Genomic DNA, 15,862 nt, shown 5'->3' with positions numbered 1-15,862 from the left:
TTGGTTTGGGGAGGAGACCCCCCCCCCCCCCCCCCATAATCAGACGACGAAAGACGACGAGATGTGGGACATAGAATACAACTATTACCAGGACCACAAAAAAATTGTCAAAACTAGCAGGTGTATTTTTCTGCACAGTGTTGGTCAGTGTCTGAGAATGCAGCTAGTTAGGCATAGGGTTGATCAGTGTGTTTATAGTTTGAACTCCTTGATATTACACGCTCATTTTTACAACTCATCAAACAAATTGATGGTTCCAGTAATATTTGTGGTTTAAGTATAGCAGAATAGCTGCTCTGCATTACACATTTAAATGCAAATCAGTAACCAATCAACAACCTTTATTTATTAAAATGATGAACCCCCATCTCAACTTCCAATAGAGACATGACAAAAATGTAACCGATGAAGAATCTTGTCACTGAAATGCCTGCAGAGTCAGACCATAATTTTGGATAGGTGTATTTGCATTAATGTGATTTTTATCAGAGACTAGCAAAAGGAACAATCAAGTACCATCTGAGTATGGTCATTGCTGTGTTCAACAGTTAGAATTGGCACATGTAACTTAAGAAAGACCAGGCGAGAGTTCAAGATTACATTAAGTGAACCAGAAGGGGTGAGATTCCTTGGTGTGTGGAAGAGCAAGGCTGTGGTTGAGTGTCCTACACCCTGAAGAATCGAGTTGGACCATCTGGGATCTTAATGAGTGAAGATGACGGAACCCTGAGCAGGAAGGCTGGTGGCAAAGTATGTTCAGTTCTGGTGAAAGCGTCAAAATGTTAAAGCTATTGATTAAAAAAAAAGTTACAAGTCTTCTACTTTTCAACTTTTCTCAGTTTTAGGACCTAGTTTAGGCACTCCATTTAGGAGTCCTATAATTATGACCAACAAGTCCATTGTTTTTTATTATGGAAACAGTTTAAAGAATTTACAATTATGGTGGTGCAGTGGTTAGCACTGTCACCTCACAGCAAGAAGGTTCTGGGTTTGAGTCCCAGCTCGGGCACAGAATCTTCCTGTGTGGAGTTTGCATGTTCTCCCTGTGCCTGAGTGGGTTCTGTCCGGGTACTCTGGCTTTCCCCCACAGTCCAAAGACATGCAAATGGGGACTAGGCTAATTGGATACTCTAAATTGACCGTAGGCGTGGCTGTGAGTGTGAATGGTTGTCTGTCTATATGTGTTGGCCCTGCAATGGACTGGTGACCCGTCCAGGGTGTACCTCGCCTCTCGCCTGAAAGCCACTGGGATAGGCTCCAGCCTCTCCGCAACCCTTAACAGGATAAGCGGAAGAAAATGGATGGATGGAATTTTGGTGCTTCGTTTAGCCTACAGATGTTTTATGAATACAAGATCTGTAAAAAAGACAAAAAAGGTGAATGTGTGGAAGCTGGAATTTTTTATGTTGCTGATAAATTGTTATAAAAACACAATAATTAGGCTCATGACATTACAAAAAACTCATAACTTCAAACATTGCTGGGAGAAATCAAATCAAGGATCAACCAAATATTTTAACAAGCTACTCTGTCTCCTGAGGAATATAATGAGGAGTGATAAAGAGGTGGAGGGTTCAGCTGCATTACCATTTGTCTACAACTACACGCTAGATGTTGAAGAGTGCAAGGCACAGTGAGTAGTGCCATTCTGAGAATTAAAATAAAACAAAAGACATCTCTATTCACAGCCCATTAGAAGTTATAGTTTTAACCTTTTTCTACAGGAAAATATCTTTTAATCTCTGGCGTAATAACTGAAAGAACAACAGAAAAAGATGCCGAAATGAGTTTCCTCTGCAGGGTGGCTGCACTCTCCCTTAAGATAGGGTGAGAAGCTTGGTCATTTGGGAGAGACTCAGAGTAGAGCTGCTGCCTGGGAACACCTCGGGATTCCCCTGGAAGAGCTGGTGGAAGTGGCTTGGGAAAGGAAAGTCTGGGCTTCCTTGCTGAGGCTGCTGCCCCCATGACTCGGACCCGGATAAGCGGAGGATGATGGATGGACCACGTAGACCACTGAGTAAATACTAATCTAATGCACTGTATTGAATCTAATGTTGTTTATGGTTTCAATTATGGTTTGAGGTACCAACAATAAGCAAACCTTATATTGAGATGATTTAATATTTAATCTGTCTTCAAATAAATGTTAAAGACTAACACCATTAAACTCACTATATTAGCTTCAACCATGTCGGCCAATTAGTCAGTCGACTAAAATTACAATGCAAATCCAAAGATCTATATCATAACATATACATTTATCAAGTGAAGTGCATGCATGGATCTGCCCTGGTGAGGTTGGTAGCCTTAATTGCAGCAGGTGGCACTGCTGGTGGGGATGGAGCTGCTGTGGCTACTTATTTCTTTATTTTATGTGGCATAAGGCAAGGCAAGGCAAGGCAAATTTATTTGTATAGCACCATTCATACACAGGGTAATTCATAGTGCTTTTCAGAGGGAAAGAGAAATTGAAAGTTAGAATCAGTTAAAAATCGAAAACATGAATTAAAACATTCAAAAATCATTTAAAATCAATTAAACAGTTTAAGATCAATTCGACAGCAGACAAATCAATATTAAATCAATCCATCAATACCAAATCACCCAGATCAATACCAAATAAATACTGTAAGAAGGCTGCAGTAAACAGTAATGTTTTCAGCCCTGATTTAAATGAGCGGACAGAAGCTGAAAGCAGCTTCACCCTGTTTGGTTCTGACCCTGGGGACGCTGAGTAGACCTGTCCCTGATGACCTGAGGGGTCTGGATGCTTCATACCCAGTCAGCAGCTCTGACATATATTTAGGCCCAAGCCCATTCAGTGACTTATAGACCAGTTACAGGATTTTGAACTCAATCCTTTGACAGGGAGCCAGTGCAGTGATTTAAGGACAGGTGTAATGTGGTCCATTTTCTTACTGTTGGTCAGGACTCTGGCCGCAGCATTTTGGATGAGCTGCAGGTGCTTGATCTTGCCTTTTTCAATTATTGGTTATAAATGTGAAGACTCTCTTTATAAATGTCATAGTATACCTGGAGTTTGTCTTTACGCAATCTGCGTTCAGCCTGTCTACACTTTCTTTTTTGAGCTTTCACCAGAATGGTGTTCCTCCATGGTGACTTTTTTTCTGCCAGATATAACTTTGGTCTTAATTGGAGCAATGGCATCCATAACAGTCATAACACTGGAGCTAAAACTATCAACAAGGTCATGGACTGAGGCTAAGGGCAAAGTTGGTGATGATGTAAAAGCCTGAGTGAATAATGTACCAGTGCTGTTGTTAATAGACCGCTTTCTTATCACCTCTGCATAAGGCATAAGGGGGTGTGCCACACCTTGCCATATTTAAATGATCCACAGTTACTTTTTGAAGAACAGCTCCATCTTCCAATAGCAGAAAAACACTTTTCCCTCTAGCACTGTATTGGAGAAGGGGCCAAGGAAGTTTGCCTCTAATTGCTGCATTTTCTTTGTGCACTTGTCTCCACAACTTGTCTCCTATTTTTAGGGAAGGTTTAGGAGTGTTTAATTTGCTTCTTGCAGCTCTCCTTCTGCTTGGTGTCATTGCCATAAACATTATCCATTATCCATAGATATTATAATCTATGTTCTTTGACACAGTTTCATCTTCCGCTACATCTTTTATATTGCTGTCTACTTGTAAACAAAACTTTTCATATTCTTGCGGTCCATGTTTTCAACACTAGTTGTACATTAATAGACCTGAAATTATACTGAAATGCTTAGCAACCACAAAGTGTTCCGGCATTTCTGTTGGGTCAAGCCTCTTTCCCAAAAGACAAACCTTGGGGGTTAGCTGACTTCTATATAGTTTGTCAATGATTCAAACACATTCATAGACTGATGGCAGAGATATTTTGCTTCAGGAAACTTCTACATCGTGACTGGGGGAAACTGGGATGGATCGAGTAATCCTCAAATTACAAGACAGCCAATCAACCCCTGGAGCCCTGCCTTTTCCCTTGTGCACGATAGATGTTTTTGGTGTATTCTTGCTTTTTAGATCATGGGAGAGTGGCAAAGATGAATGTATCCTGCGATAAAAGCTAGTTTGTCACGAAGCATTGAGGACCATACATACAATTAAGAACCGATTCGACTGAATCAAAACTGATTGAACTTGATGAATGAATTGAGTGGCTCAGCACTTTCACATTTTTCATGAAATGTATAACATATCTATATCTATATCTATATCTATATCTATATATATATGATGCATACACACACACATATATAGATTTATGTAAAGGCTTGTAAAGCTTGTGGGTCCAGTATTTCTACACCACCGTCACAGATGCCAGACTGATGTCACCGTTGATCTCCAAGGCTGTGATGTGTTGGAGAGCAGTAAAACGGTGCCTGTAGGTGATGGCCCCTCGGCCATTGGCCACGATCCTGAAGGAGTGGTTCTCACAAAAGATGGTCAGCTGGAAGAAAAATAACTTTGTTTTGGAATGACACTTTGATCTTGCCAGTGATTTTTAATTTTTATTGCACATAATGGTGCCAATACATTAGGAGAGACATGACCTGCCTTCTTGGTTATGCTTTAAAGGGGCTGGACCACAGATCCCTTTGAATGACAGTGAAATTACCTTCCAGTGAGATTCTGGTTCAAATAGCTCAGTATCAGGGTTTTGGTCATCCAGAGGTAATCCTCTTCACCCTCTCTTCCGCACATTTTTTAACTGTCATTACCATTACGTGTTGCACTTTGTAGTTTGGCCTTCGTGTCTCGCAGTCTCTTTGTGTTTCCACAGATCCACCAGAGCTCCATCTCTCTGCTCAAATCGCCGCCTGCATTGCCCACCCACCCCCTTTTTTTTATCCCCTGCTGTCACACCGGCCTGCGCCCCCCTCCCATGAACCAGTCTGCCATCCAGTCCACCATCAAGCTGGCTTGCTCTCCCTGCCTCCCCGACCAGAAGCTTCCGTCTTCAACTGTTATTAACATTTCCATGTTTTCATCCACAAATGTTTTGTTTTCTCACCAAAGTTATGATTGCAGAGTGCAGCTGCAACATCAGCAAGCCGAGGTTCATTGCAGTGAAGGCAGGATGGGATTTTGATCAAAGCTCTTTCAGAGTTGGAAGGAAATGCATGACTGCTTCTGCTGCTTTTTCTAAGCGATGCATCAAGTATCGGCTCCAAATGACAATAAAACTCTCCTTACACCTGGCATTAAATTGTGTTTTTGGTGACAGGATTGCAATTGCATTTTACCTGACCAGATACATTTAAACCTTGTATTAACATACGTCTCTAGTGACCAAATTGAGGTCTGACTGCAATCAGATGTTGCAACATCATATTCTTCATCTGCTGCTCATGTGAACAGAGCAATTCTGACAGCAGGCTACATTGCCGCCTCCTATACAGACTGGTAAAACAACTATTCATGAAGTTAAGCAGGTGTATGGATTTTATGCTTGCTTTTCCAAAATGAGGAAGTCCAGGAAGATGCCATCTTCACAGCTCAAACAGAGGAGAATGTGATGTTACACAGCTGCTTTTACTTTCTCAAGCTTGAGAGCTTTATCCATCCTGTTTTTCATGAGTACAATGGCCATCTATTGATCTATTGACACTAACAGAACGTTACTTGCAGCCTGTGGTTCGGTGTCCTCCTCATGACTCTATAAAGACAGGACAGCAGTTGCCTTCATGATTAGCTTTTTCACAAATCCAGCGTTGAACTGAGATGTGTTAAGCAAACCACTGTGCCGTGAAATGCCGAGAGCACTTGAGCAGCGAAGGTGAAAGACCTACTTGCTCCCCCAAAAACAAAAAATTTGCTGCCTTAATTCATCTAATTTGGGAAGTCCATGCAAAGATAAGAAGTGTTTGCATCCGAAAAACACTTTCTGTTAGCCATTTTGAAGACAACACAGTAGCTCTATAGTCTTCACCATATATTTGTGTGGCAGAGTGAGGTGGGCAGCAACACCACTGGGTACTGAGACCAGAGCCAGGTGAGTTGCTATATATGGAGCTTCCCCTGAAGTTGTGATGTCACAAAATGAGACTTTTGGAAAAACTCTCCAAATTCAAGCGTTTTCAGCAGTGCAGAGCTGCCTGACAGTGCCCCCGGGGATTACTTTAACACACGCCTACCACATGATATGACATTTCCACATCTTCTGGAATAAGCATCCAACATTTTAAACATATTCGGGCCAATTTCCCCACTGAGGGATGAGTAAAGGTTTTTCTTATTTTATCTTATCCTATATTTATGTCTGAAAAGCTGGAAAAGCATAATAGGTCCCCTTTAAGGTTATCTGATGAAATACAGTAATGTAACCAGTAGTGTACGTTGCCAGTGGACTCTTACCGTGAAAGGTTGTCCACGCTGGAAGGGCATTGGTCCCTGACGCTCTTCAGTGCCCCACTGCTCCCCCTGCTTGGTGTTTCTCACCACAATGTTCTCATTGAAACGTGGATTATAATGTAGAGCGATCCCAGAGTGATGGCTGAGATTCACATTGAACCTGTCAACCCACAAAGAAGAAAATATGAATGAAGCAATGGAGCACGACACTATGCATGAGGGCTTGTAAAAGATTTAAAGCAGCACAAAATACAGCACATTGATGAATTCATACCTCTTAATTAGCAAATGATCAGAGAAACACAATATTATGACAACAAGCCTGGGAGATGATGAATGACAGGTTTCCACATTCTATTGTGATGTCCATGCTGTTTAATTTTGCCTAAGTTTTACCAAGAAAAAGAGCCCTCAGGCCTGGTCAAATCTGTCAACCTTGCAAAAGTTACAGTTTAGCGTTCCCTGATGAAATTGGCAAACTCACTGAATACTCACTGTCCTAAAAACATCAAGTCCTCAAGCAGTTTCTGATCAAATTTGAAATGGATCTGGTTAAGGATGTGACAAAAAACCAGTACTTTGGTACTGAGTTGATGAGTAAATTCAAGTAACCTGACTGTACTTGTTTTCCTATGATACAGGCACCAGAGTTGCTTGAGATATAGAACATCAGTGACAAACCGAATAAAAGCAGTGGGTGCAGCAACACCTCTGCTTCTGGATTTGTTGGAATAAAAACACAAAGAGAGACTATGTGTCTGTGACAGCGATTGCTTACATAGCTAAAGCACATTGGAGCTTTCTCTTTTCTACATCAGATTACATGTGACACCCTTCCCCTAGACAGACCTGTATGCGTATGATCAAGATTTATTGATGTATTGTTGGTAAAGAGGATGCTTAAACACCTTAAGATCCAGCTAAGTTCCAGGGCTTTGGTCTCAAACTACTTCAAGTGGAATGGTTAGCCAGTTAGCCCCAAAGCTAGTGATGCTTGCAGCCACAACAACTCTCTCTCTCTCTTCACACAACATACTTCATATGTCCCTAGCTATTCTTAAAGGAGTTAGGTTTAACAAAAACACTTGTGATGGGGACTTTTACAGATGAAGACGGACAGTTAAAACTACCTCACCTCTCTCTGAGACAGTGTACAACATTATTTTCAAATGTGTTGATTTAAATGTTGTATTTCAAACTGATGAGACTTATGGTGTCAAACAGGTACTGAGAACCTTGTAAATTCAGTGGTATCGGAACCAATTTAGTCGAGTCCCCAATTGCATGTCTTTGGACTGTGGGAAGAAGCAGGAGTACCTGGACAGTACCCATGCAGGCACAGGGAGAAAATGAAAACTCCACACAGAAAGATCCCGTGCCCCAGCCGGGACTTGAACCTGGAACTTTCTTGCTATGAGGTGACAGTGCTAACCACTGCACCACCGTGCCACCTGTGTAGTTTTTTTAATTTGGCAAAATCCTGCTGACAGACAGATGAGCAAACTGATGATGTAAAACAGGATGTATTATAGTTTGTATAGTTTGTTTTTGGTGCAAACATGCTGCAAATTAAGAGGGAAAATGCAAACATCATAATGCATCATAAAATTGATAAAGCTGTTCTCTTCATTTGCTGGTGTTCTCTCTGTTTGCATTTGTCTTCTTAAATTGCAGTGTGTTGCACCTCTTAGCCACAATATAAGTGAGCATGCTGCTGCATAAAAAACACGTGGATCATACCAGATAATGTACCTAAGACATTTTTTGACAGTTTTGCTGTTGTCAGTAGTTGGTGGCTATAGGGTACCATAAACTTCAAGTTAAATATACATGGCTCTTTCTGCATTATGGAGTCCATCATCTTCCGCTTATTCCTTACTAGTAAGGGTCATGGTAAGGGGGGGGGGGGGGGGCTGGAGCCTACCCCAGCATCTACGGGCGAGAGGCGGGGTACACCCTGGACAGGTCGCCAGTATTATGGAGTCACAAATGGAAAGAATGTTTTTGTTTGTTTTTTTTTAGCTCAGGACACCTGTTTGCTTTTGAAAGACAAAATGCACATGCTGGGTGTATTACTTTAAATACTGGTACATATTGACTGATATATTTTTGTGTGAAATTTTTATCTCCAAATATAGTGTCAGTATCAGCCCCAAAATCTAACATTGATAAAGCTCCCAAGTACAGTAAGAAGCACATAATAATATTTATAACAATACAAATTAGGTGGCACGGTGGTGCAGTGGTTAGCACTGTTGCCTCACAGCAAGAAGGTTTTGGGTTCTTCCTGTGTGAATTCTGCATGTTCTCCCTGTGCCTGTGTGGGTTCTCTCTAGGTACTCCGGCTTCCTTCCACAGTCAAAAGATATGCAAGAGGGGACGAGGTTAATTGGATATTCTAAATTGACCATGGGCATGGCTGTGAGTGTGAATGGTTGTCTGTCTATGTGTTGGCCCTGTGATGGACTTGTGACCCATCCAGGGTGAACCCCACCTCACGCCCGAAAGCTGCTGGGATAGGCTCCAGCCTCCCTGCGACCCTTAGACAGGATAAGCAGAAGAAAATGGATGGATGGATGGATGGATGGATGGATGGGCAACAAAAATTACCTTGACTAATAAGTTGGTTGGTCAAATGGTGGAAGGTACAGCTGGACACTGCCTTAGTGTATTAAAGACTGTGAGTTAAGATAATTGTATTGGCTTGTCTTCCTTTTACCATGCTCATTTGTACTCATGATGTGTGGCTTCATGTCGATAATGTTGGTGTCAGTCAAGGTGAAATGCAGAAACAAGGAGAATGAGGTCAGACCTTGTGGCATTGGGGTGAGCAGTACCCTGGACAGTGATGGTCCTGCCCGGCCTGAGTCCACCATTGATGAAAGCGGTGTATGGAACAGCCTGCACAGTATGACAGTATGATTAAAGACTTGAAGTTGTATAAAGGGACATGAAATCACCATTTTTCACACAAGTTTGGAAATGGCAACATTTATATCAAAATGTTATTCTTACAAGAACAATGAAAGACTTTTAAGGGCTGACCTGATGCTATGTAATACTTTAATATGAGAAAAAAAGAAACAACATGCATGACAGTGTAAACTTTAGTTCTTGAATAGCAAACACATATCAGTTAGGATCCTGATTGTGACAGTAAACCACTAATTAATCTGCTTCAGTACAAGCATTGATAAGGACTGAGGGACTGTGGCTGACTTAATGCATTTATATGCAAACTAATAAACTGGTCACTACTAGTTTTCAAGTTAACAGGATATTCAAGTTGTCTTACAAAAAAAAAAAAAAACTCAATGAAACATTTTGTAAACACTAGTTTTTTGCCCAAACTTTGGTTTTATTTAGTGCCTCTACAGATGAATCTGATTTCTTAATTATTCTTAAAACATAATGAGAAGCTGAAATATTGACAACAAGCTGCGTTCAAAATCCAACCGGCTGTTTTGAAAACTGAAGCTGATGCTTGGAACCCAAAACATTAGTTCTATGTCATGTACTTAGAGCAGTGGTTCTCAAACTTTTTCTGTCATTCCCCCCTTTGGAGGAAGAAGAATTTTCATTCCCCCCCCCCCACGCCAAATTTTTTGACAAAATAGGCCATGTTTAACTTTATTGACCTATTAAAAATTACAAACATTCCTTTAGTTTTTCAGAACTAGAAAAATGAAATAAAATGTGTTTCATCCCTGTCAAATATCCCTCCATTTTAAAAACAGACCTGATAACAGTTGCTATGAAAGAGGTTTAAAGCGCGCTTTGAAAAAACTTCCGATGTCCAAACAGTAGTTCCCCCACTCCTCTTTTCCCCCCGGTGAGAGGGAGAACTAATGTTTGGACGTCGGAAGCTTTTTCGCGGCGGAACCATAAACAAAGCGAAAGGTGAGGGGAAACTAATGTTTGGACGTCGGAATTTTTTTCGCGGTGGAACCGTAAACAAAACGAAAGGTGAGGGGGGAAATAATGTTTGGACGCGGGGGGCGCGCCACACACTTTGAGAAACGCTGACTTAGAGAGAGAAATCTGACTATTTACTGTCTCATGAACCTTTTTTTTCATATTTGGAATTATTGAAGTTAATGCTAACATATCAAACACTCAATAATATGCTACACACGGTTACCAGCACTGAAAAATACCTTTTTTCAATGCGGTCAGCAGCAAATGCAGCTGTGGTGCAAGAGAAAATCACAAATTACACTAAAACTCTCCATAAAGATTAAACTGCAGGGCAGTTAGAAAATAGTTTTCTTTGTATTTCAAGTTAACCAATATTTTACTGCACTAAAATCCATCTAGCAATTGCTGCCTTTGAAGCAACTCTATCAAGTTGAACAGACTCTTTCTGATACTCACAGGTGCTGCAGGAGGAAATCCAGGCTGAGGGGTGAATGCTGGCCATGGAGGGAATGCAGGGGGATAGGCCTCATGAGCAGGTAACCCTGGCTGTCCAGGGTACTAATCATAAAAGAATGCACATATTAATGTGTGTATAATTTCTTTTTATGATGAAATGAGAGACAAGTGGAACCATGTCCAGTAGAAGAAGTGTTTCACTGTCATATTCACCATTGGGCTTTGGAAGACAATGGAGGAAATTTCTACTTTCCCACCAACTGAGATGGTGTCCACCTGCTGAAATGGTATACGATGTCTGTACTCAATGAAGTTGCAGCCATTAATGCTCAGCTTGGGAGAGGAAATAAACAATTGTATTAGTATTAGTATTAGTATCAGTATCAAAGCTTTATAATTATAAATCAAATGTGGTTTCATTTGATTCTTTGTCATTTTCTTTCTGGTCCACTGTGCAGAGAGACAACTGTCATGTTCGTGGAACATCATCACCCGTATATCAGACCTGGTAGGAATGGTAGCTGACTGTGATGAGCAAGGTGAAGGAGGATCCCACTGGAATGCAAGAGTTGTGCTTCCTTTCTTCAGTGCCCCAGCAGCCATTTTGGAAGGTGTTGGCAACCACATAGCTGGGGTGACTGTCATACCGTGGGTTAAAGTGGAGAGCAATGTTTGCATTGGCACTGGAGCCACACTGTAGATTCACATGGAATCTAGAGTAAGAGAAACATATGAAATTAATCAAAATGTTCCTGCTTATCATTGTATTTTGATTCTTCTCAATGACTGAAGTTCAGAGTTGTTGTGAGGGGTCTGACCTCTCGGCGAAAGGATGGACCCGTCCACTGATTGTGATGGTCTTGCCCTGCTGTAGACCCCCATGAATGGACCCAATGAATGGGATTGTCTAGAAAGGACACGAATCAAGGTGTTTCTTGTGATCCTCATTAACAACGTCATGCTGGAGAGAAACCATCCTGCTTTGTTGATCAGTTAATTTAATGCCAATCTGTTGTGAAACTCTTTTTTTCAACTTAATAGCATTTGGCATTTATTTTAAAAGCACATTTAATATGTATTTAATTTGTATTTGTTTTTGTTGTAATTACTGAATTATTAAGTCATATGCTCCTTGTGTACTCTTCCCTCATTGTGACATAAAGATGCCCCTCCACCATTATCAATCCTCTTTAAAAGCACGAAAGACCTCTGTATATAAGTGCAAGCCAAACTGTGTGAAACTCAATTAAAAAATAAAAGTCAGTAAATGTGAAATGTTTTATGTTATTATTCTTTATCTGAGTTTTGATTTTTTTTTTTTTACACCTGCAGCAAATCAAATTGCCTTCTGAGGAAATTAATACATTGGACGATTAACTGAATTAAAGAAGCCCCCAGAGTACATGTGACATCAATTCTTCTGACTTGATTTACTTCTAAATACCACCCCCAAAATTTTTTTTTCTGCTATACAATTACCCACTGATGAGAGTGATTTTCTCTCCTGCATTACTTCTTTGTGACTCTAAAGTGCAGAAAGAGCCAGCGATAAAAATTGTCACTAAATGTCATTAAAGGCCACTAAATGCTAAAGGTGAAGGCTAAAACAGTTAAAGCAACAAAACAAACATTCTGGGTCAAAGCACATTCATGGTTGCACTGAGCACAACCAGACCAGCTCAGCTTGACCAGGATTTAGTTGAATACAACTCGCGCCCGCTCATCCTTGTTTGTTCATAGTAGCTCCACAATGATGTTGTAGATAGGCTGTTTTAGCTCAAATCAACGTGCTTGCAGGTACTGAGAATCATGCTGGATAAAGAAGTTACGGATTTTACATGAAGATTCACTTGAGGCATTTTTGCAGTTGTTTTCATCCATCCATTGTCTTCCGCTTGTTCCTATTAAGGGTCGTGGGGGGCTGGAGCCTATCCCCGTGGCTACGGGTGAGAGACGGGATACACCCTTTACGGGTTGCCACTCCATCGCAGGGCCAACATACAGAGACGAACAACCATTCACACTCACATTCATACCTACGGTCAATTTAGAGTATCCAATTAGCCTAGTCTCCATTTGCATGTCTTTGGATGGTGGGAAGAAGCCGGAGTACCCGGAGAGAACCCACGCAGGCACATGGAGAACATGCAAACTCCACGCAGAAAGATCCTGTGCCCAAGCCGGGACTCAAACCCGGAACTTTCTTGCTGTGAGGCGACAGTGCTAACCACTGCACCACCGTCCAGCCATCTTGTGTGTATATCAAATACAAATAAAAATATAGCTCTTCCCATAGTTTATGCCAACGGAGGAACCTTAGCCTTTTCTCGTGATCTTTCAGATGTCACGCTCGGTGCGCTCCGTTAAGGCTTGCCATGCACATTCGTACCGCCTCTCCGCCACTTTAATTGGATGGCTGGGTAATGATGAGTGACAGGGTCGTGCAAAGTTTTACTATTGTTCTGATTGCTACACTTGCAGCGTTAATACCTGAAGCCGTCAAACAACCAATATAAACTCGAACAGCACCGACCTCGATTTAAAAATAAGTTTTACAGCTTTATAGCCCCATAAAGTGACAAGGCAAAGTTCCCATGAAAAAGTGCTACATAGCAAATAAAGGGAGGGATAACTCCAGCGGCGGCTTCTGGTCTTTCAAGGAGGGGAAGCTCATTTTTCCGGCCTACATCATAAATGTGTTTGTCTATTTTTTATGTAAATTCTACCCTTCGTTTCCTTTAAAGAAAATGATCTGTGACCTTGTCATCACAACCAGGCGTCTTTTCCAGGGACACGGTAAAGTCTCCGGATCAGTTCAGAACAACTGAATGGAAAACTTAGAAAATGCTCCGGTACATATTATTCTTCAAGATCGCTGATTCGCTCATTTAGCTGTCAATCAAAAAAGGATTCCGCCTCAGACAGCTCATCTAATCATCATGCAGAAGCCGAGCGTCCGGGCCAGCCCACCGCAGCCCACTGCCCCATAGACCCCCAGAGACGCTGAGCGTCCGGTGGGCGGGGCAAAGCCCAGCATTTATCCAATGACCGTCTAGTTTCGCTGCAGCAGAACAACCCGCTATACGCTTCGTCATTGAAGCCAGAGGAAACTGAGCGTCCAACAGTGTAAAGCGATTTGTCATATCGTGGATGAAGGAGAAGGAAGTTGCGCCGTTACCTGTGATAAGTAGCTGATTCTGAACAAAAGATGAAGGCTGTCTAGGTTTAGTCAATGAAATGTACACACACCAGTATATATTTCACCACTTTTTTTTTTTTTATTTTGGTGACATTTTAGGGGAGGCTGGGCTTCCCTTGCAGTCTGAGAGCAATCGCCACTGGATAACACATAGATAATGCGCATATGACTATCAACTAAAGACTGTATTCTTCGATGTAGATTCTCTTGGTTTTTTAAGGAAAGTTGTATCAATGTTACTAAGTAATACAGTGAGCAAATTCTCTGTTTTCCGCCTACAAAGGCAGTTTCCTGCATATTCAGGCCCCCGGGGGTGTATGTCTAATAAAACAGTTCCAGCTGAAAGCTTAGATGTTGAAAGCAGCAGCGTTTAACTGCGTGTAGTCTGGTCGAGCAGTTGAATAACAACAACAATAATAATAATGATAATAATAATAAACATACAAATAACACAACATTAAAACATTAAATAAAATACAAGACAGAAAATTAAACCGGATAGGCGAGTCTAAACAGACGGGTATTGTCCAATGGAGTCAGGCTGACGGATGGAAGGGGCTGAGCAGCTAAGGGCTCTGGCACCCATAAAATGACGAAGAGGTTATGTTTCGTTACTGAGTAGGAGCTGATATTATTTAGTCAAATGTATAACTTGATCCCAATAAAAATTCTTCTTCTTTTTAAAAACCTTTTATATCTTCTGCACAAATAAACCAAAAAAGAACACTGTCTCCACCTGAGAGTGCTCTTCCTGGGTCAGCCCGTCTGTCACGACCTGAGGTGACAGAGTGGAGCGTCCTCTCTTCAGCGTCAACACATTAAAAAGACTGGAAAAAACAACAACAAAACAAAACACACAAGTGTCAAACACTTACTGGGTTGTAGAAAGGCTGCTGGGGAAATGCCATTCTCCAAGATTGAATAGAAAATACAAACGCTGGCTGCAGAAAATGTGGGAACGCCCGGGTTTTAAGTTTCGATTGACTTGAGAGTGGGCGTCGTTTCTCAGTGGTCTTCCTGGAATTGAGTAAAGCAGAGGTTCTTTAAGGTCAATGTGCAGTTTGGCTTACTTCTGATAAAATATCTTCCCTATCAGTTTCTTTTCATGAAAAGTTGTTCCGCATGAACACTGCAAAAGTGACTGACTTCACATTACATGAAAGTGATTAATCAGGTTGTAAATGAATATATGAACCGAACTATGCTTGTACTGCTACGACACATTTTGAAAAAAAATATTTAAGATAATTTGTTCTCATAATACCTCGGTTTTTCCGGGATAATAGGGAACAGCATATAGTAAACCTTTCATATTATTACAATGGTTCAGATGGTGTACATTTGGATAAACCTTGTAAAATGATCTGCAAGGTTCCACTATTATGTGGATGTCGAGTTTTATTGTGGTCATGAACTAGGAGTGTAAAGGGTGATTGAGCCATGTTGGTCATCTTCTATGGGGATCATAGAAGATGATAACGTTTGATATTGCAGTTTATAAAAGCACAGGTTAATTTTTCATGTGTTTGATCGATTGGAGAAATATTGACCTGAATATGGTGCAACACATGGAGATGGAGAAACACATGAACACATGACCTTTATGTCAACAAGAATAAGAACTAATTCTCTGTGAGGAAGTAGTTCAGGCTAAGTCATTACTGAAGCAGTTTTATAAGTGTAACATTACATCCAGTCCCCCTCAGTAACAAAGTACACTCTGTTTGATTCTTATCTGTGCATCACCCAATATGTTGCTGAAAGATAGATGATTTTGACTGCTCTTATGTATTTTTTTAGTGCATTCATCAAAAATCCATTGACTTCCATTGTAGAGACAGAGATCACACAACAAACTGAAACTTATCAAACAAATATAAATTGATAGATCCCACCAGCACTAGATTAAATTATATTTAATATATATTTTCAA

At 41.0% G+C, this 15,862-nt stretch overlaps 1 protein-coding gene and 1 long non-coding RNA gene across 2 annotated transcripts; one reads left to right on the top strand and one right to left on the bottom strand.

The window, feature by feature from the left end:
• Positions 1-217: 217 nt before the first annotated feature.
• LOC147256953 (galectin-9-like) lies at positions 218-14,941 on the bottom strand. The gene is made up of 8 exons (XM_086210661.1): positions 14,805-14,941; positions 11,549-11,637; positions 11,236-11,443; positions 10,944-11,063; positions 10,731-10,832; positions 9,169-9,257; positions 6,360-6,516; positions 218-4,452 (listed from the first exon to the last, which is right to left on the bottom strand). Exons 1-8 carry the CDS (start codon positions 14,835-14,837, stop codon positions 4,303-4,305), a joined length of 948 nt encoding a protein of 315 aa, XP_086066787.1. The 5' UTR covers positions 14,838-14,941; the 3' UTR covers positions 218-4,302.
• Positions 10,195-12,123, top strand: LOC147256954 (uncharacterized). Its single transcript, XR_015117537.1, has 4 exons — positions 10,195-10,322; positions 10,733-10,810; positions 10,895-11,017; positions 11,189-12,123. It is a non-coding gene; the product is annotated as an uncharacterized LOC147256954 (long non-coding RNA).
• Positions 14,942-15,862: the final 921 nt, after the last annotated feature.

Source organism: Aulostomus chinensis, chromosome 8 (assembly GCF_037954235.1).
Source record: "Aulostomus chinensis isolate RoL2024-O1b breed Wild chromosome 8, RoL_Achi_v1.0, whole genome shotgun sequence".
NCBI lineage: Eukaryota > Metazoa > Chordata > Actinopteri > Syngnathiformes > Aulostomidae > Aulostomus > Aulostomus chinensis.
The sequence above is the reverse complement of the archived record's forward strand: the minus strand, read 5'-3'. Positions and strand labels throughout refer to the sequence as shown.